At 41.4% G+C, this 22,066-nt stretch overlaps 1 protein-coding gene across 1 annotated transcript in view; it reads left to right on the top strand.

Moving 5' to 3' along the window:
- The window catches only part of shrprbck1r (sharpin and rbck1 related), a 28,553-nt gene extending 12,456 nt beyond the window's left edge, over window positions 1-16,097 (top strand). The window contains exons 7-14 of the mRNA XM_036562522.1: window positions 1,833-1,945; window positions 2,682-2,855; window positions 11,883-12,043; window positions 12,355-12,466; window positions 14,291-14,470; window positions 14,593-14,691; window positions 15,072-15,215; window positions 15,295-16,097. Coding sequence (XP_036418415.1) covers window positions 1,833-1,945; window positions 2,682-2,855; window positions 11,883-12,043; window positions 12,355-12,466; window positions 14,291-14,470; window positions 14,593-14,691; window positions 15,072-15,215; window positions 15,295-15,375 — 1,064 coding nt within the window. The 3' untranslated portion in view covers window positions 15,376-16,097. The remainder of the gene's footprint in view (window positions 1-1,832; window positions 1,946-2,681; window positions 2,856-11,882; window positions 12,044-12,354; window positions 12,467-14,290; window positions 14,471-14,592; window positions 14,692-15,071; window positions 15,216-15,294) is intronic.
- Window positions 16,098-22,066: the final 5,969 nt, after the last annotated feature.

Genomic DNA, 22,066 nt, shown 5'->3' with positions numbered 1-22,066 from the left:
CTGCTGCATCATCTCCATGCCTACACCCCATATAAAACTCAATAGCATTAGACAAACCAGAACAGTGGGCCTCATTCACCAATGTGTTCTTGAGAAAGGTCCTAAGAAAAAGTCTGCGTTAGATTCATGACGTGTTCTTAAACCTCAGAACTGCTCTCACCTTTGTGCTCTTGAGTGTGTGTAGATTCTGTTCTTACCTAAGAACAAACCCCAAATAAGAGAACACTGGTGAATGTCCGAATCTGTGAAAGTGAAAACTGCATAAGTGGGTTTTAAGAAGAAATTTCTTCCTAAGAACGGTTGGTGAATGAGGCCCAATGTTCTCTGGTCAGACTAAACAAAAATACAACTGTTTGGCAATAATTCAGCTCTTCATGCTTGGAGAATGAAGGGTTGCATGTTTGATCCCAAGAACACCAACAGTGAAGTATGAGGGTGGGAGCATCATGACATAAGACTATTTCTCAAATGGTACCGGAGCATTGCAGCATCAAAGCAAACCTGAATAAGGTGATGTACTGGGAGATATTAGAGGAGATTTTAATCTCATCGGCCAAGAAACTGAATCTGTGGACAAGATGGACATTTCAACAAGACAGTGACGCCAACCATACAGCCAAGATAACTCGAGACTGGTTTCTAAAAAAGAAGGTTAGGGCACTTGCATGGCGTAGCTAATCTCCTGACTTCACTTGCAGTTAAAATTTATGGAGGATTTTTAAAATTGCGAGTCCATCAGAGGGACCCCAGGAGTCTTGGGCAATAGTCAAAAAGAATGGGGCTAAAATTGAACCACAAAGTTACAAAAAGCTAATTACTGCTTACTTTGGATGTTTTAAAGCTGTTATAGCCAAAAATGACTTTGCATAAAAAGTGCTAATGTTATTTCTGGTGTCTAAATACTCTTTTCTTTAAAATGTATACATATGTTTTTTTATGAGTACTGACTGCTTTTTTGCTCATATTTAAAGGTTAAAAGATGTTGTGTGTAAATTTTAAGTGGGTATATTAAATAACAAACAAAAGTGTCTGAATACTTGTTTCCTCAAGTTGTAAACAATCAACCAATATTAATAAATAAAATAATAAAACCAACACACAAACACACAGTACAGCGGTACACAGCCCAGCAGACTATAGCAAAATCTCTTCAACTCAGCTGTATGAAAAAATAAAATCAACACACACACACGGTTGTGTGTGCAGAACCCGAATACAAGCAACTCTCACACATACATTTGAGCCCACACATTCAGCCTAATGAGCCTGTACTCCTACGGAATTCCTCGCTGCTTCCTTTGCTGCATTTGTGATTGTGTTTTCACTCAGTCACAAAAATCTGATTCTTGAACCTTGAGTTCCTGACAGTGTTCACTGTATATAGTAGAGTGTTTGTCACTTTGGTCTAGGAGTGCACAATATGATGATGTTTATCACTATCATGATAAATTACATGGCAGTAATTTGGCAGTATGCCTTTCTCAGCATATTGTGGATATCATCAGTACTTAAAGTTGTACTATGCAAGATTTGGTGATTTGGTGGAATTGTGGAATTGCACACAACATGCAGGCAAACATTTTGGAATGTGGGTTGTGCATCGAGAGAGTATTCAACGAGAACTCGGTCAAAACTTGGTAAACAACATAAACTCAACGTTGTGGTATGTATCATGAAAATGTTTAAGTATTGTGGTGTTATTTCTTCCATTTCACCCACCCCTACTTTCTGCCCTACCGCTGTCCAGTGGGATGCTCTGACAATAGCCCCCGTTAAGGAAATCCTAAGTGAAGATAGTGAAGTATTTCTTTATCCATCTGACCTCTTTTCAGGCAGCAGTATGGGCGGAGCAGAGAGGTTAGGCTTAGGAGAGATCCGTGACCTGATCAACCTGGAGATGCCACAGCTAAACGAAGCCCTGGTGTCCAACAGATCTAACACACAGGTGCCCCACACAGACACACACACACACATTCACATCATCATAAATGTGTGCTAGAGCTTTAATCAGGACTTTTTTGGTCCAACCTGACCCACAGCATCAGGGCTAGAATCCGAACTCGACTGTAGCCCACAAAATTCTGTCTGAACCGACTGTAGCCCACAAAATTCTGTCTGAACTCGACTGTAGCCCACAAAATTCTGTCTGAACTCGACTGTAGCTCACAAAATTCTGTCTGAACCGACTGTAGTCTAAAAAAATTCTGTGTAAACTGGAACACCACCATTGAGAATCATCAGTGGTGGCATCTATTAAGTTAGGTACTTAAAGTTTTATCAAAAATGTATCAAAAATTCCATGTGGATTAATTTATTCCTCAGCCAGTTTTCTGGAACAACATCCAAATAGTTTTTAGTTTAATTAAACTTTACATTGTTTTTGTGCTAGAATTTGGCTGCCAACCACTCAAGCGCCAATTTAAACACAACTTAAGGTAATAAAATTAGGGAGGAATAATAAATTACTTGATAATTATTTGACAAAAACTAAAGCAGTGCTTAATGAAGGCCACAATCAATAAACAAAGGTAAACAGGCTATTAGAACCACAAACATACAATTTAACCTTAAAACGAGCCCCACAAAAAATGAAGTTATAAGGTGAAAAATCGGAATTGGTTCAGGCAAATACTTCAAGCTCTTATGTATGCATAAACTCATGTATTGTTCTCTCATTCTAGCTGGGCTGGGCCTGCCCGTCTTGTACCTTCATTAACAAACCCACTCGACCTGGCTGTGAGATGTGCAGTGCTGACCGGCCCGAGGGCTACACCGTACCAGGAGGCTACAGACCAGACGCTCTCGAACTGCGCCGCATCCAGCAGGAGAAAGAGGCCATCAGACAGTATCAGCAGGTGAGACATCTCAAACACGCACGCCTTGACACTTCATGCTAAAACAGTGGTACCCATTGCTGCCCCTGAGCATCCCGTCCTGCACATTTTGGGGTTGTTCCTGCTTCAGTGATCCGATTAATCAGCTAAATAACTATACCTGAGCTGAATCAGGGGTTTTAGAGCAGGGAAAACACTAAAATATGCAGGACAATTCCAGAGTGGCTGGATACATTTTCAGATGAGATTGGCATACATGAGCATGCGCACATACAAATAAAAAACACAAACAGACTTGCAATAAATCCCATGAACACAAAACTTTGTTTAGAGCAGCTGTGCACAACTGGAGGGCTGGTGTCCAGCACGCTTTGGTAGCTTCCTTACTCAAACACACCCATAAACCTGACAGATAAGTGTAATCACAGTGTTTGAGCATGTAAATCACCAAACTGTGCTGGACACTGGCCCTCCAGGACCAGAGTTGTGCGCCCCTGGTTTCTAAGCAGGTTTCTAAGCAGTGGAGTAGCTTCTTAAAGGAACAGATGCGGCAAAAAAACATAAAAATTATACAGTTTTCCATTTACACCAGATGTAGTTGATCAGCCAACACATGCTTGGTATCCAGAACGTCTTTACTTTAGTGCTGGAGCTACAAGGCTAATGTGGCAAATCTTTTCCATAAATCCATCTCCACCATCTCTCAACCAGGTCTTTATTAAGGTCGTGCAGACTTGTCAGTGGTTTAGGACACCATATGACTTACTGTGAACTATAAAAATGAACAGAACCTCATCACGTAGGTGAACGTTGAGGGCATTTGTTTAGACAACAGGTATTGTGCTGAATTCTGACTCTGTGCGCAGGCATACAGATGTATGGATCCCACTGCATTCACGACTTCAGTAGCTTCTTTTTATTAATAATAATTCATCTTTTTTTTTTTCAAGCCGAATATATATGTTTAAAATAGAAACAATGGACGTTACAGACATCTAGTGTCCAAATGCCTGCATGAAGCCTGTTGTTTTAAAGTGGCTGACCGCTGCATTCATCTACACGGTGAAGTGTTCATTTTTATGGTTCACAGTAAGTCGTGCTGTGTTCCAGGGGTGACCAGCCCTGGTCTTGGAGATCTACCACCCTGGAGAGCTCAGATCCAACACACCTTGCTTTGATATTCTGATGCCCCTGAAGGCCTTCATTACCTGAATCAGGTGTGATAGACTAAGGTTAGAGTGATGCAGGGTGGTAGATCTCCAGGACCAGGATTGGGCACCTCTGCCATACCCTAAACCACGTCAACAAGTCTGCGCTACCTTAATGAAGTCCTGGGTGAGGTTTGAGCAGGTGGAGAAACGTTTTGGGGATGTTTCTAGAGAAAACATTTGGGTGACTATTGAGTTCTAGTGTTTGTTAGCCACATTAGCCACATTAGGCATATGGACACTGTGATTGCAATGTCCAGACATTGAGTAGCTCCAGTGATAAATTAAAGAAGCAAACCCTGTCCTGGCTAGTCAGCCGCATCTGGGATAACTGGAAATTGGTGTAAACTGGCTTGAGTGGTTGGAGGGAGACTCAAGAAGAGAAAGGCCGTATTTTTAAGGAACTCTTCTTCTAAAAAGCAGCGTCGTTTACCATGAAATGTTGCCGTAGGCTTTAGTCACAAAACATACTTTTCCTGAGCCTCAGGGAAGTGAGCGAGTGAATCTGATGCATTATGGGTAGGCAGGAACTTAGGCTCTGATTGGCTCCTCGGTCTGACTCTCTTCTCTTCTGTCTGGTTTTCTTTTTTTAAAGGAGAAAGGGAGGAGGGAAGAGCTGAGGGCCAGCAACTCACTACAGTACAACCTCAACCAGGACTACTGACAATAAACAGAACATCTCATAAACTTTACATCCACTCACACATCAGACACACCCACACTACACACTTCGAAACTTGAAGGAGCTTGAATGACTACTGACACACAAACACAAATGACCTTCGGACAATCGCTCATTACAAAGACGAGTCCCTGCACAGCATTTTTAAACGGGACTGTTTATCTCAGAACAAAACAAGCCAAAAACTGAACATGTCAACGTGCTCAACCTGTTTGATGTCATGCATGCCAATCTCATCTATCCAGCTCAGCTTTAACAGAGAACTTCACTCAGAAAAGCCAACCGGGCTCACATTGAATGAAAGCATTCAGATCAGCAAAGCTGGCGTAAAGGGTGAAGTGGTCTTTTAAAGCCACTCTGATTTGCAAACCTAATGTGTTTACATTGTTGTTATGGTGTGTGTGTTTGTAAGTTTGATGGGTAACACTTTGCTGTAGGGCAGTGTTCGTAAGACAGCATGACACCTACACAAGCTCGTCATGGCAGCAGACGTGAACCTACATAAACATAGGCATCGTTTTTTATAAAGGCTGCTTTTGTTGACGTTGGGTTGTTCCCTGACACTTTTGGGGTGAAATGACTTGCAATTTAACAGCTGACCTTGCAGCTCAGTGGACTTTAGACTAAAATCCTTCTGCTTTAAGTGACTCTGTACCTTAATTATCTGATTTTATTAAAACAATGATCGAACGTTAAATTTTGTCACTACCGAAACTGCCGTAATACTACCTAAATCGTTTTAGTAGTGACTGTTTCGGTGCTGACAATTTTAGCAAATTTTGTGCAGAACTCAAAAACGCAGCCGATGGATGGATGGATGGATGGATGGATGGATGGATGGAATTATATATATATAAAAGTATATCTATTTATTTTCATATATACATGGCATAGGAGACAAATTTGCTGTATTGACATGACTAGCAAACACAGCTGTGAACAGCTGTACCATGAAATCATAATGTTTTTCATTAAAACACAAAAAAAGTCTACCTAATTGCAGAAAATATGTGTTTCTGTACTGACAAATCATAATGTTCCACACTGAATTTTAGACTTTGGGACACATTTACTTCAAAACAATGGGATCTAACTGCTCACCATGTGGCCATGAGGGACAGGGATGCAGCCCCACTTCCTGCTCTAAAATGCAAAGGCGTGGCTGAAATAAGGCCCCGCCCACAGACAGAAACACTGTGTTTCAGTAGTGACATGAAAACATGGGACGGTATATATATATTTTTTTTTATTTGAAGGATTTTTATTTAAAAATGAACTACTCTAAATCTTTCAGCTTCACCTAAAAGAAGCAAAGAAGATCTTAAAAACAAAAACAAATGTTTACAAATAAATATGGGTCTATGTCAGTTGAGGATTTATGTACATTTTATGTATGCAAAAGTTTGCTCTCCCCCAGTAAAATCATGCTTTGTTGGTTTTCTAAGTGAAAATAAATTAACACATCCTGTAATTTGATGTAATTTAATGCACAGTTACACTTATGGAATTTAATATGTTGGAAAAAATAATGAAACACAAAATAGAGCCACATAGGCACATTTGATATTCAATATTTTATTTTTTCCTAATACGTTAAACTCTGCAAATACATTAAAATTGTGTACAAAAATCTGCAGAAAAAGCCATGTTTAAGTGTGTTCTGTGTAGAGAATATGCTTATTTTCACCCAGAAAATCGGTAAAACGTCTTTTGTCTGGGGGTGTTCAAACGTTTCCGTCCGACTGTAGGTGTCGTGTAGCCCTATGAACACTGCCCTGCAGTAAAGTGTTGCCGTTTATTCTTGATGATGACTCCTTTCAGTTGCCTCAGCAGCTCCAATCAAAGTTTTACCTCATAGTGAACTGTGAGGTTGTTGATTTTGACTCGGAAACAAAGTGTCATTTGAAAATGTTTCTTTAGATCGTCAGCTATTGGACACCATACCTCTTTCTTTAGCTTTAGAGTACGCCAAGTGGCAGGGTTACCACTTACTGTAATAAAATGACACACTGCACCTTTAAATAAAATGTACACTTTCTGGCCACTTTAGGGGAGACAGCTTTCTTGTAGTTCCACCTTGTTGATGTACAGTTTGTGTTCATCTTTTAGCTCTTCATCTTTGGTCAGTTTCTGGCCTCCGAGCCGCTCTTGTTTGGCTATTTTTGGGTGGTTCTCCGCTCTCAACCTATCAGAGACCTCGTACCAGCACCGCACACACTACCATGTCAGTGTCACTGCTGTGCTGATAATAATAATAAGCATAATAATAATAATAGTAATAATCAGAAACTGACCAATGATGAACGGGGCAGAAGGTATAAATTGTTTGTGACAGCAGATGAGATACAGTCAGTAATTGTACACCTACAAAGTGGAGCTATAAGTGGACCTCAAAGTGGTCAAGGAGCAGAAATACAAGGATATAGAGTAGGAGATTTTAATGAAGTGCATGACGGGTGTTAAAAGAGAATGCCAGCGATTTTTATCAGCTACTTCATATTTCAGTCATTAAGATGTAAACAAAGTCGCTCAGAGTGGTTTGGGCTGAAATGCTCTGTTCCAGAGAAACTTAGAGTCAGAATTGCTCACAGTGGTGGTGATAGGAACCAGACGTCCACCTCTCACATGAAATGGTTATAAATACACTGCCTGATGTCTGAGACACTGTTTATGATAGTTTTGAGAAAGTTTTTAGCCTAAAACATTTTTTTTTTCATTTATTCATTCTGAGGCACAGTAGTCCTCAAAGAAAACATTTTTTTTCCAGATTAACCACTATTTTAGCCTCATCGACACGTCAGAAGACGTGTAGGTTCACTGGTCATTTTCAATAGTGAGTTAAATGGCTGTATTTGTGTCATAGACCACTGGTTTCTGTCACCACCACTGTAAAGAAATCCAAGTTGGGAAAGCTTCTCTACAATTAAGCATTTCACACCAAACCACTCTGAATAACTGTGTTTACATTTCAGTGTTCAAATTCTTTGGAATTTTGAAAATTGGTAGAATTTCTCTGTAAACTTGCTAGATTTTTAGTCGAGGGCAGAGCTCAGGGGATACATTGGCTGCTTGTGGCTGGAATGGCTGCCTACATGGCACAGTGCAGTACCACGCAATAAAATAGAGGCTGTCAACTGCACTGTGCAGTTTGGGGTTTTCCCAGCTCTAAGATATCTCATCGTCCCCATGAAGGCCCCCAGAAATAGCTGATCTTTGAACTATGCACCGTTGGGGCTCTATATAAATAGAAATGAAGTTTTAGTATTTGTAATCTCACTGATGTGAGAATTGAGTGAACTTCAGGTTTGATTATTCTTTTTTAATTCTACCAGAAGTTGATGTTGAGTACTGTACAGCTCAATTGAGTGTGCAAGAAAGAGAGAATTTATTTTCCTTCATTTTGTCAAATGAATGTCATTTGGTTAAGTTTGACCACTCTTTTGATTGTTCAGTTATATCTTGTATGGGTTTGCTTGTGGTTCCTTTACTGTTCCTGAATGTAAGAAGATTGTATCTGGGCTGAATGAAATGTGTAAACCGGCATCGGTTCTTTGTGGCCCTCTTACACATTCACTGCACAATTTGAACCAAGGGCACTTAATAGTAAATGCATGTTTGTTTATTTATATGCGTGTCTGTGTTGAAGTGTCTGGGTTCTCTCTTGGTTTATGAACGTTAAAGTGCTTGGCAGTATCTGTACAGTCGGCCGTGGTAATTATTTAACTGAATTGTCTTTTTGAGTCTCGTAACTGAACATTTCAAAACTAACTTCTACTATTTTCATTTTCCTGGGTAATAAAAAAAAATATATTTTTTATATATTTTAGTTAAAATTTTAGGTTTAGTGGTTCTAACGTAGTATCCAGAATTGTAGTATGTGTGGGGAATTCCCAAAAAAAGTGCACAATTAAATCATTGAGATGTAAAAATCCAAGACGTTTACGTTGTATGTACAAGTAATTTAGATTGGTTTGATATGAAATGGTTCAGTTACTGAACGACTGATGTCTTTACAGTGGTGGTGATAGGAACCAGGGGTCGCCATGTCTACAACACAAATATAGCCATAACCATTTTATGTAATAACTTTCTGTGAGGGAGGTTTTAGAGGTGGATGCCCGGTTCCTATCACCACCACTGTGAATAATTCTGACTCTCTAGAACCGAGCAATTCACACCAAACCACTCTGAATGATTTTGTACATCTTAATGGTTTAATTATGCAGACATAAAAAGGTGATTCCTGACTGAAGGTGATTTCTGATCACATCCTGGAAATACTACCAGTTTTAGGCATAGTGCTTATTTACCTCTTGTCACGTTAATGATAGCCAATTTCGAGGAACACTGGAGTCCTGAAACAAAAAGCATGAGGCTTAGAACAGAAGGACATCACTGTTGGGACAGAGGGGACATAAATAAACCCAGGTGTAGTGCACCAGCCATTACCGCAGAGCAAAGCATTTTCTCCGCATGCCAACCCACAGCCGGCCACGCCCTTACCTGCTAAATAACTCCACTGCCTGACATAGACTGGCAAGTCCTGAAGAGACTTAGCTCGTCCCCTCTCCCTCCCACCGTTGACAGGAGGGGATGTCTGCCATTGCTGTATATACCCCACGCTTGTGGACCACTGTGAGCTTAAGGCTGTAAAGCCATATACAAATAAGTGAATGGTGCTTTAATATACTTCATGCAGTGGAACTGCAGCAGTGAGGGTGTGGTCTGAGCAGAGGGTGGAGGAACATCCAGTGGGTAGTATAGAAGTGTGATGCCCGCTTGGTGGCCAAACACTACTTTATAAGAAGGATAGGGAGTTTTCTGCTAACAAATGGCACCAGATGGACTTCTTCGCCCAACACCTAGAACCAAACTAACCCAGGTCCTCCAACGCATCAATCTGCAATATAAAGGACAGAGAAGCAACAGCCCCCTGCGGCCCTAAGTCAAACAAACGATCACTCACAGTACTCTACCGAATCACATCTGGACTCCCCATTGGAAATATCCAACATGCTGGTAAGGTCTGAAAAACTAGCCATTGAGACTGGCTCTCCTCTTTTTTTTGGTCTTGGGACATGAGCAGTGGGAGGTGATCTTATTGGTGAAGCATCTGCCCATGTCCTAAGTGGAAGTCCAGATACTGTACTTCACTCATCACATCACTGGGTTCTCTGTGAACTTTGCCCATTTCAAAGACTCGACGACCACCTTCTGTGAACCCTGACCGTTTCAAAGATTTGAGGACCGCCACTGTCGGTCATTATTGTAGACCAGAGGTCACTAATAGGCGGACTGCAGTACGAGTCCGGACCCAGACGCTGTCCTAAGCGGACCTGGTCCTATAACCAGTAAACTATGGATAATTATTTAATTTCAACGGGGTGGTCCTATTTTAATCGGCCTAACTTTTCTAGCCTTTACGGTAGCTTTAGCGGCACGGGAGACTCACAGACCAATCGCATGCGTTGTAAAAATCACACATGACGCTACTCAGCCAATCAGACTTGAGCGAGTGACGCACAAACGGGAGAGACAAGGCGAGACACAGCAGTCGGAGAAGAAAGTGAGCCAGATTATTTCACATGGCGTGCTATAAAAAGAGAAAACTGACAGTAAATGTTGCTGAAATATGACTGAACGGGACTTTATTTGACTGGACATTCAGCTGTTGACTGTGTGAGATGCTGATAAACCTACTGGGCCACTTCAGTAAACAGTATATGGCACTGAGTCATGGTGCAGGTCAGACATTATGATGTTCCGGATCTTCACCTGAGGAACTTTTCTCTAACTGGACCTTATTGGATTTTAATTAAAGACCCCTCTTGTAAACTATAATGTCATCCCAATAAGCTGTGGCATATGCTCAGAGGGGCCCATCAGGCATTGAAACATTTCAGGTTTTCCTAAGACCATGAATGGAACACCTACAAATGGATGTAATCCAAAAGGAATGGAGAAGGCCATTGTCTCTTTAGACCATGGAGACAAGTGAATCTGCCGGTAGCCCTTGATTTTAACCAAGGCATGTTTTGTTACATTTTAATATGGTTAGTTAGGATCTTTCAGGATCCCAGGCTGCTGGACTGCAAAAGTGCCTCACTCTTAGTGATACCCCTTGAGTCTTGATCAGTACTTGGTATGTAACGTCCAGATTTGTGAGACCCGAAGTACTTGACTGACCTCCATCCCAGTAGATCTGTTTGGGTTCAGCTCTCACTGGCTTGGCTGTGACACTCTGGGTAGAACAGGAGAGGAAGGACAAAAAGACAGAAGCAAGGTCTAGTCAGTTGGGCTTCTCTCTCCAGCAGGGTCTGTAATCCCAATCATTCAGTAGCTAGCCACATGCTACAGGGCTTCCTTCAGACAGTGTCTCACAATTGTCTTTAAGGATCATCATGGCCAAGTGGATGGAGTTCATGGATAGGAAGAGAATTAAGTGGCTCTTCAGGGTGGATAGATCTGTTGTTTGCCCATCAGTAATCTTTGCAAACTTGTTGTTGATGCTGCAGACCAGTGAGAGCCTTGTGTTGCTTGTCCTGCATCTTCAAAAGGCACTGGACTATCTGTGCAAGAGCACTCTGATCCATGTCCATGTTTCTTTCCCACATTTTCAAGTGCAGTGCAACAAATTTCACAGAAGTCTCCTTGGAGAACACAACAGACTCAGAATGGGCGAATAAGAGCTTTTATTTAAAAGGAATGGTTTAAAACAGAGGTGCCCAACTCTGGTCCTGGAGGGCTGGTGTCCATCACAGTTTGGTGATTTACCTACTCAAACTCACCTGAACACACTTATCTGTTAATTGCCAGGTTTATTGGGTGTGTTTGAGTAGGGAAACCTCCAAACTTTGCTGGACACCAGCCCTCCAGGAACGGAGTTGTGCACCCCTGGTTTAAAACAAAAATCTCAATAGGGAGAGAGGGACTGAATGTTAGGCCTGGGAAAACAAGGGTCAGGTGTGCTGCATTAGCCTTTACCTGTCCACTCACCCAGACCTCTTCCTCCTCATGCTGTCCAATGCCGAACAATCAGCCTGCTTACTGTAGTTTTTATTTAGTCTTATTGTACTGTTGTACCTCTGGCGTTCGTTGATGGTTATGGTGTACTGTATCAAAATTTGAGAACTTTCTAATTGAGTCTGTGTATGCCAGGCACAGGAAGCGGAGCGCAGGGAGAACTACGCTCGGCTGGTACAGATGGATGGCCAGGAGCTGGTGCCGAACCCAGAGAGTGTGGAGTGCAGGATCTGCTACCTGCAGCTCCAGCCAGGAGAGGGAGTTCTACTGCGGGAGTGTCTCCACTGCTTCTGCAGGTAAGAGAGCTGGAGAAGAAGAGGAATAGTAGACAGATCATGTGTTGCGTCCACATAGTTGAATGAAATCTCCTTTTTCATTTGCTTTGCTTGATTTTGCCCAATCTATAAGCCCTGCTAATTAGCCCTGCAGGTATGGGCAGCAGATTAGGACAAAATCAAAGGAAGCAATTAAGTTTCACTCAGTTGTTCAGATGCTGTCAAGGATGGACGGAGGGATGGTTCATTAATGTGCTTGTTTAATGCATGAATAGAATCCTGACAGAAATAACCACAGAGACAATATGATGTATCTCTTTATGTGTGCATAGAGAGTGCCTGCGTTCAGTGATCTTGCTGTCGGAGGACCCTCAGGTGGCCTGTCCATACAGAGACGAGGCCTATGCGTGTGACTATACCCTGCAGGAGAGAGAGATCCGCGCTGTGAGGACTCACACATGACACTGCATCAGAAAACCCTGACCAGCTCTACTCAAACAAAGAGTGTTGATGATTAACCGATTATTCATTAACCAACAAAAGCATGTGTTCAACCAAGGCTTTTAGTTCATTTCCACCAATTGATATTTTGGTAGGTGGGCTTTTTGTTCAACTTGAGGATCGTTTTTTAGTTGGACACATTTAGGAGCAAGACTGCAACTTGTTCTGGCAGACCTACTTAGACCCCGCTTACTCCTGGTCACTTCATGTGTCTAATACCTGGAATGTATCCTGATAAGATTTTAGCCACATGCATTTACACTTGGTAGTCAAATGCATCTCTGGTTAGTCAGACTGAAATCTGATTGCTGTGGGAAGGAATATGCAAATCTGCTCATTACACAGCAACCAATTACCAGTTGTTTATCCGTTCAGCCTCTTTGCCTGCAAGCTGTTTTGCTCAGTATTGTCTGTCCACATCGCTGTTAAGCATGTTGTTTTGTGTGGGTCCCCAGCCATGTGCGTGCTTCATGATAATCTTCCTTGCAGACACATACTGGGAGGGGTTTCGGTTGTGCTGGGAGGGGTTTTGGTTGTGCTGGGAGGGATTTTGTTTGTACTGGTAGGAGTTTCAGTTGTACTTGGAGGAGTTTTGGTTGTACTGGGAGGAGTTTCAGTTGTACTGGGAGGGGTTTTGGTTGTGCTGGGAGGGATTTTGTTTGTACTGGTAGGAGTTTCAGTTGTACTTGGAGGAGTTTTGGTTGTGCTGGGAGGAGTTTCAGTTGTACTGGGAGGGGTTACAGTTGTACTGAGAGGGGTTTTGGTTGTACTAGGAGAGGTTTCGGTTGTACTGGGAGGAGTTTTGGTTGTACTGGGAGGGGTTTCGGTTGTACTGGGAGGGGTTTCATTTGTGCTGGGAAGAGTTTCAGTTGTACTTGGAGGGGTTTCGGTTGTACTGGGAGGAATTTTGTTTGTACTGGGAGGGGTTTCAGTTGTACTGGGAGGAGTTTCAGTTGTACTGGGAGGGATTACAGTTGTACTGGGAGGAGTTTTGGTTGTAGGGGTTTCATAGACATAGCTCAAATGCGTCTCAGTCGACCACCCGAAGTGGTTTAAGTGATCAGATTTGTATCTCTTTTAAATGTGTCTTGGGTGCGTTTACATTCCTATGTGACTTGTCCTCATCCAGATATAATCCTGATACTCAAGACACATGAAGTGACCAGGTGTAAACAGAATCAAAGATGCACAACTCTGGGTTTTCTGGAGTTGACTCCTTAAATCCATTTAGTTTTAGCCTTAAGCGATAGCCTACAAATGTGTTTGTTAGCTAACAGTTCGTCTGCGTATTTAGCTCCATCACAAAAAAAAACGCTAATAAGCGATGAGCTACTGACTTTTTGTTGACATTTGTTCGAACTATGCATATGAAGTTCAAGCCTGCTTCAGTCATGCAATATATGTTCATTATTTTGGGCTAATAATGTCTGGTAAAAGTAAGTAAGTAGACTACATGTTTCTATCATATCTGTTATGTTGGGTGGCATTTATTCATTCACTAAATTCTAAAGCCTTGTTTATATAAAACGCAGTGCTGTGGTGTTTTTTTTTTTAGTGGGTTAGGATTTTAGCTTTGTTGGTTAACGATTAATTACTGACTAATAATGGTCAGGTATTGACAAAATGTGCATCTACTTCAAACCTATTATGTACTGTTATACTAATATATGCACATATATACTCTCACACGTCATATACAGAAGTTAATGTATGAGTGCATGTATATAAATCACTACTGTGCTGGTTGTTTCATTGATTTTGCGCCAGCTGGTTTCGGGTGAAGAGTACGAGCGCTGGTTACAGAGGGGTCTGTCGGTAGCCGAGTCCCGCTGTGAAGGCAGTTATCACTGTGCCACCACAGACTGTCCTGGCTGGTGTGTGTACGAGGACACGGTCAACACCTTCCACTGCCCCGTGTGCAGCAAACACAACTGCCTGCTTTGCAAGGTAGCATACGCAGACACACATAGAAACACAGTGCAAGCGTCTAAATGCACATGCATGTACACTTACGTTTGCTCACAACATGTCAAAGTGAAAAACTCTCTCTCTGTGTTTCTCACTTTCAGGCAATTCATGAAGGGATGAATTGTAAACAGTACCAGGATGATCTTGCTGCTCGCGCCATCAATGACACTGCAGCCCGAAGGACCAGAGACCTGCTGAAGGTCATACACACACACCTTATTGCTACATATCTATATATCACCCTTATTATTATAACTGTCCTGTGTTGTGTGACTGCCACAGGCTGCTAAATTTCCTTCTGGATCAATAAAGTATCCATCTACCTGAACAGGATCTGGAAAACAGGCTCATAGTGAATTTGTTGCTTACAGAACCATCAAACACAGATTTAATACATCCTACAACCAGCAGATGGCACCATTTGTGTGTCAACCTACACCTGACTGACTTCTCCACTGGGATACTCAATAATTCATGTTGAATTAATTAATTTGATTCATTTCTTATTTTGTATTTGCTTTACTGATTTGTTCATTTCGCTTCTGTCTTTCTCTGCTCTTTCTCTCTTTCCTTTCCTCAGACTCTGGTCAGGTCTGGTGAGGCGATGCACTGTCCCCAGTGTGGCATCATCGTCCAGAAGAAGGAAGGCTGTGATTGGCTGCGCTGCACTGTCTGTCACACAGAGATCTGCTGGGTCACCCGAGGCCCACGCTGGGGTCCAGGGGTGTGTAACCAATAAGACTATAAGATATTCTCGGTTTGAGTTCAGCGTCCTGTTCTGAACGTTCTCCCTTTCCTCGCAGGGACCCGGGGACACAAGCGGGGGCTGCCGCTGCAACGTGAACAAACAGAGATGCCATCCAAAGTGCCAGAACTGCCACTGATGGAGGAAAAAGAGCGAGAAGCAATTAGAAAGAATAATGAAAGAAATAATCAAAAGCCAAAGTGGAAGGAAGGAGGAAGGTGTAGGAGAAAAAGAAGCCAAAGCGGAAACCAAAGCTGAATATCTGTTACTTCACAGAAATATGATTAAGGCAATAGTACTGAATGAAATGCACTTTTCTAAACACTGTAAATATCCTCATATTTATCTGTCTTACTCCTAAGAGCTATACTACACTGGTAAGAAGTATTAATATGCATTAGTGCCTTTGCTTTCCTGTTCTAAACTACAGAATCACTAATAGAACCACAGAACCAGGTTGGTATTAAGGATCGTACACATCCTATATGAGTTTTTTAAAATCCAATGTGTACTTTTTTTTTTAAAACCACAAGACTCTCAGCTACATAACATACACATATCAGCACCCGGGCGACATGCCAGTTTGCAGAGAAACTTTAACTGTAACTAAACAACTGGAAGTCTGGAAATATGGAGGGGACACTGGAGAATGTTCTAGTCTGACAGAATCAACAGAACTCCTCAGGATGACTGCGCTTAACTCAGTGCCTTATGGTGTGTCTGCAAGTAGTGAATAATTCCAAATTTTCTTTTGTAGATATTTTTGTAGAACTTAATATGACCTTTCTAATAATTTAATGTAAACCTGAAGCTTTCATGCTTTAAAGAGATAAAAATAAACATGGACAATATTACAGTGTTTTTTTTATGCTAAGGGAATTATTTTCTTTGTTTTGTTTACTGTCTCACACTAAAGGTTGATAATCAGTGTAGCAGCAGCCGTTCATAATTTCCAGTTCAACTGCACTACTAAATAGAACAGGCTACGTACACAATAGGTTCTACACAAAGGAACCACAAACATTTTCGGTCTGAAAACTGCTGCTCGTCCATCTTCCAATCACCATTAGCAATTTACTGAATGTTCACATTATAAGAATTAAGGAAGGAAATATACATTGGTAAAGGCTAAATAAAAGACTAGTTAATGTCATGTATTAATAATGAATTCACACCCTCTTCATTTAATGAACTAACAAGGCTTTAATGATGCATTTACAGGGCAGAAACAATTACTAGCAGTTTTTGAACAATGTCCATAGCCTGTGAAGTTCAACAGCTGATCTCATACGATGAGAGATCCGTAGTGGCCGTGGTGAGAGTTCACAGATGTGCTGAAGGTCCATTTAATTCCTTTTTGCATCATTTTGCATTTATTTTCTTCCTAACATTTGCCCAGTTATCTGAACACATCCTTAACTTCTTGTCTTCTACACATAAACGGAGTAGGGCATTAATACAAGTCCAGACTGTGTGCGGTTTCAGTAAGAATAGATCTTGTGGTGAAGAGCACTGCGTATCGTTTGGCTAGACTTGGCCCTTGATTGATCTTGTACAGCTTGAAGTAATCAGGTTTTTTTTGCTTCTCTCCTTTGGTATTGAGTCTTCTGCTTACTGTGTACTTTAGGATGTTTGTCCTGATGCCGGAATTGAGCAATCCAGTATTTCTGACATAATTTTATCAGCTCATAAAGTCCAATCTCTGCAAAAAGAGTAAAATAATGGATGCAGGTTTAGCAGATTTACTGGGTGCCACCATCTCTTAGTATTCTGTCACTCAGAACCGGGTCCACCTTGAAGATATGACTTGTTTAACATGGGTGTTTCTCCGTGGGGCCATGAATTTGGATGGCCTTCTTGCAATTGACTGAAATGTACGACAGGCGGCAACAGTAATGTGGTCACTGTACTGGACTGTAGTGGTGAAGAGGGAGTTGATCCATAAGGCAAATACATCCCGACCCTCACCTGTGGTCATGAGCTGTGGGTAATGACCGAAAGAATGACATCGCGAATACAAGATCTTTCTTCACAGGGTGGTGGGCTGCATTCTACTGACCGGGTGAGGAGCTCGGTCATCCGGGAGGAGCTCGGAGAAGAGCCGCCACTCCTCCGCTTTGAGAGGAGCCAGTTGAGGTGGTTCAGCATCTGATCCGCATGCCCCCTGGATGCCTCCCGGTGGGGGTGTGCCAGGCACGGCCTACTGGGACGAGACCCCGGGGTCGTCCTAGGACCCGCTGGAGGGATTATATCTCCAGGTTGGCCTGGGAGCGACTGGGGCTCCCCGGAAATGAGCTGGAGGAAGTTGCAGGGAACAGGGTCATCTGGGATTCTTTGCTCTCCCAACTGCTACTGCGACCCTATCTGGACTAAGCGGTTAATGATGATGAATGAATGATGTACGACCTCTGTTGAACTGGATCAGGTTACTCTGGCCATTCTTCCTCCAATTTCAGTAAGAATCTTGGCCTTGTATCCTCCAATTCTAAATCCTCTAACGTTCATCCTCTTGATGCTTGGTCAGCTGGATTGGTGTAGGCTGTGTGTTCTCCCTTACTGCTGTGATACTGTTCGGTACAAAAGGCTTGAAGCGAATGCTTTCTTTCGAGATTTACTTCAGCGCTGTAGTGCCATCATTCTTGAAGTGGGACTTGAAGTTTACGTCTCTACTTTGACTGTAACAATGGCTGCAGCCAGATCCATTCCACTTCCCCCATGAAGATGCTGCAGCAGATCTGTACCTCATTGTTGGTAAAGAGAAGGTGAGTAGCAGTGCCATGAACATCTTCAGAGGCATCAGGAAAAGGATGTACTTCTGCTGAAAGTAGAGGTCTCAATTAAATGGACTTTATGCATCTGGTTACACTTAAGTCTGCAAGGAACTTCAGATCTACAAACCATTTCCACCATTTCTGGGCGTGCAAACCCCCTCATCCTCATCAAGTTTATTCTGCATGTATATTTAGAATTTGAACCTGTCCCTGTGCACCATTGAACACAGGCAGTGCTTTTCTAACCAGTCCTCAGACCATCCATGTGTGTTGGGAGAGCAATAGTGTGGATGATTTCAGGGGCCCTGAGGACCAGTTTGTGAACCACTGACTTAAGCATGTTATGGCTTAGGTCTTGGTCCTGTTCTCCAGGAGCTGTCACTTCTGTGGTAGCTGTCTCTCCTCCATTTCCTGCTGTACTTTGTATGGCATGAAGTCCATAAGTGTGTGAAAATGTGGCCCTGAAGAAGGGAACTGATCATCCTGAATCTCTTCCCTTAGTCTTACCTTCAGGCCCTCACTTAAAAACCAAAAAGATCTTAATCTTGCACGTTCTCCTGATAGAACATGGATTTTATAACCACCATCAGAGCTAGGACTCTGGAAGCTTTTTGGTAAGGTGAGGTCCTTGAAGAAACTGCTGACTCAGAGGCATTTCCTAATAAGCGAATCTTCTTTTCCTTGGGTGGTACACCCCATGGTAAGGAATGTACCACACTCTGCCATCACTGTGACTGAAGCGATTGCTGGGTACTACTTCCATAGACTTCACTGAGAAAGTACCCACTTGAGTCTTAATGAGTTTTGAGAAGCTCTACACAGAATGACTCTGAGCTGTATTCCTGACCTCCTGTGCTTCCATTCTATCTATCGAGCCCTGTGGTCTTCCAAGCTGTTGTTTTTAGCCGTCCCACGCTCTCGCAAGAGATTTAAAGGAGATCCAGCCTTTTTTGTTGCTGCCCCAATACTCTGGAACAGCCCCCACAGTAGATAAGTCAAATTTTAAAGCTATGCACTTAGGCAGTCAATTTAAAGACTATGCATTCAGTCATCTGTTCTGTTTAGGTTTGTTCTGATATTCTTTGACTTTTACTATTTTCTTATTTATTTACGTTATTTTCCTTAACTTATTGTGCAGTCTGGTCTAGTCATGGTGGCACCTGTATTCTGTGTCTTTTATTTTGGCTGAATTCATGTTATGTTCATTTTTGTTTAATTTAGTTGCAGCACTTTGGCTGATGCTTGTTGTCTTTATATATATATATATATATATATATATATATATATATATATATATATATATATATTGTCAGAGCAAAACCTCATTTCAGGATGAATGGACCAAAAGAAACAGCCCAAAATTATGAAAAAAATGTGGTTTCCTTTGATTTACATTAGAAGTAAAGTATGTTTTTTTCCTTCTCCTGTAAAGTTATCATTTTGGAGATAGGAGGTTTTGCTCCAACAGCAGTGATATTTTAAACACAGGCTGATTCAAAAAGATTGATCCAATTTCAAAATGATTTATTTCACTTGTAAATCTTTACAGGACAATGCAGTAAACTGTAAATGGTTTAATTGAGCATAAAGTCTATTATTGCAATTTTACAAGTGCTCAGTATGAACCTCCTCCAGCTGTACAGACATCAACGCCATAGTCAAACTCATCCCATACTGGATTGAGCATGTCAGGTGTCACTGCACTCACGGCTCTTTAAGTGTGATTTCGGAGATCATCCAGTGTTGTGGAACCAACGACAAACACTGTGAACTGTTGGAGGTTCACTGCCCACGAAAATCACATTGCAGTTATGACGGACTCACTCTTATTGAAGTGGAGAACAAAGAACGCTTACTGCTCAGGGGTCTAATCTCCTCTCAGACTGAAGGGAGCCATCTTCCACCGACAGTCAGAAACTCTATGACCCCCTTTTTCAATTGGTGTGTGATTGGTTCCTAGGAGCCTCATGGTTGTAAAAATATGGCGCTTTGAAATCGGATTAACCTTTTCGAATCACCCTGTATATATAAGATAACTTGACTTCCTTACAGGTTCTATAGTTTGCATGGACATGTTGGTTCTTCCTGAGTTTTCTCTTCTTACCAATAACATGTTATTCTGCAACATAGCAACTGCATGGCACTTTGAGTCATTTTGTGACTTTGTTGTTGGTCTGGGAAATATACGTTGCTTTGCTAGTGTAGCAGCTCTTCTGTTACCATTACTGATACTGTATAACTCATAGGCGACTGTGCTTCTCGAGCAAATCCCCTTGAAGGCCCACTGATCATCTATCCCAGAGCAGTCTTCACATCTTAGGTTCCCTTTTCCACTGAAAATGCAGCTTGTAAGAAAGCTTTGAGATGACAGTTCTCATGTTTGTATGGTTGTACATTTTGTCCAAAACGTCAAAACCTTATCCTTATTAATTCATTATTAATATATTAATAACCCTGTTACTTTAACCCAGCGAATTAACAAACCCACTAATTTAATACATTCACATAAACACTTGAGCTTGAAGAAACTTATAGTCAGTTTGTTGGCTAATCAGATGTGTCAACAGAATTCATTTAATTTTGATTCATTTCACCACATAAATACATTTTATGAATTTAAATTTTATTGACAATTGTAGTACATTTAATAAGAATGTCAAAAACAAAAAATACTCATTATTATTTATGCACAATGTAGCACATTTAAGAATTTCAGAGAGTCCAATGTTTATATTTATGAATACATACTTTTTGTTCTCATTTGTAAGTACAAAGTAAAAAGACGTATGTAAATTTAAAGTGGATATATGCAATGGAAGTATATTAAATAACAAAAACAAAAGTGCCTGACTACTTTTTTTACTGTTTTCCCTCATTCTGTATGCGCTGTCATCCATATATGGTTCATCACTTGATTTAATACAAATATATTGCACTTTATATTTTATTTATGTAGTCCATGGGGGTCCTGACCACTGAAGAACAGGGTAAAAGGGGGCTAACAAAGTATGCAGAGAAACAGACGGACTACAGTCTGTAACTGTAGAACTACAAAGTGCACCTATATAGTAAGTGGAGCTGATAAAATGGACAATGAGCGTAGAAACAAGGAGGTGGTCATAATGTTATGCCTGATCGGTGTGTTTATATCGGTGTCAGTGGAGTTCCGGTCAGAGCTCAGGGTGGCGGAGGACTGACCTTTCTTCATTTTTAATCATAAAGGCTGCAGCATCAATATAAGGTCACATATGTATGTGTGAGAGAGTCTGCGGCTGTATGAACAGCGAGTAAATGTTCACTAACCTAAAGCCACAGATCATGTATATCACCGTAACATCATCCGCTCAGAATGTAACAGGTAAACAAAATGCTAATGACTAAGCGCTAATCCCAGCAGCTACAAACTAATAACTGACTAAAACGGCAAACTAAACCGCGTCTGCGAAAGTTAAACTAACTCGAGCACAAGACTAAGAAGAATCATACAGGCCTTAACAACAGTTAGTAAAGGATAATCACTCCATTCACGCACACAGCAGTGCACGATGAACTGATTTAACTCTACTGATGTAGTTTCTCCTGAACGTGCTGCGCTCAGAAGAGGCTGGAGTGAAGCATTTTATTCTCTAATATAACCTTTTATGATAAAAGAGTAAAATACAGAACTGTAAGAGCACAAGTTGCTGGAAGTACCTGTGTATATGTGCCACAGGCTGATTAAATGAAATGAAATAAAGATTAATGTTGGACTTTTTTGATGAACCCTCAATGTCATTCAATGTTCCCCTGGGCGGGTCACCTGCCACTCTTTTGGAACCACTGGTATAGCGAATTTCAAATTTTCCAAAAACATACATTTAGTAATGCTTTGTAGTGCCGTGGTACAAGTTTTTCGACTAACAAAGTGGATGTATGAGGGTAAAAGAACCTCGGTTATCATGCTTGACAGGCATGATGACCAGTGGTGCTGAGTTTTTACCATCATAATTTGTGCAGGGACTGAAGAATGGATAAAGTTTATCAAAGAAAGACTGACCAGTGAAAGAGTAGATATGAGAC

The sequence above is a fragment of the Colossoma macropomum genome, unplaced genomic scaffold (genome assembly GCF_904425465.1).
Source record: "Colossoma macropomum unplaced genomic scaffold, Colossoma_macropomum, whole genome shotgun sequence".
NCBI lineage: Eukaryota > Metazoa > Chordata > Actinopteri > Characiformes > Serrasalmidae > Colossoma > Colossoma macropomum.
Note: the sequence above shows the minus strand (reverse complement) of the source record. Positions and strands in the feature narration are given on the sequence as shown.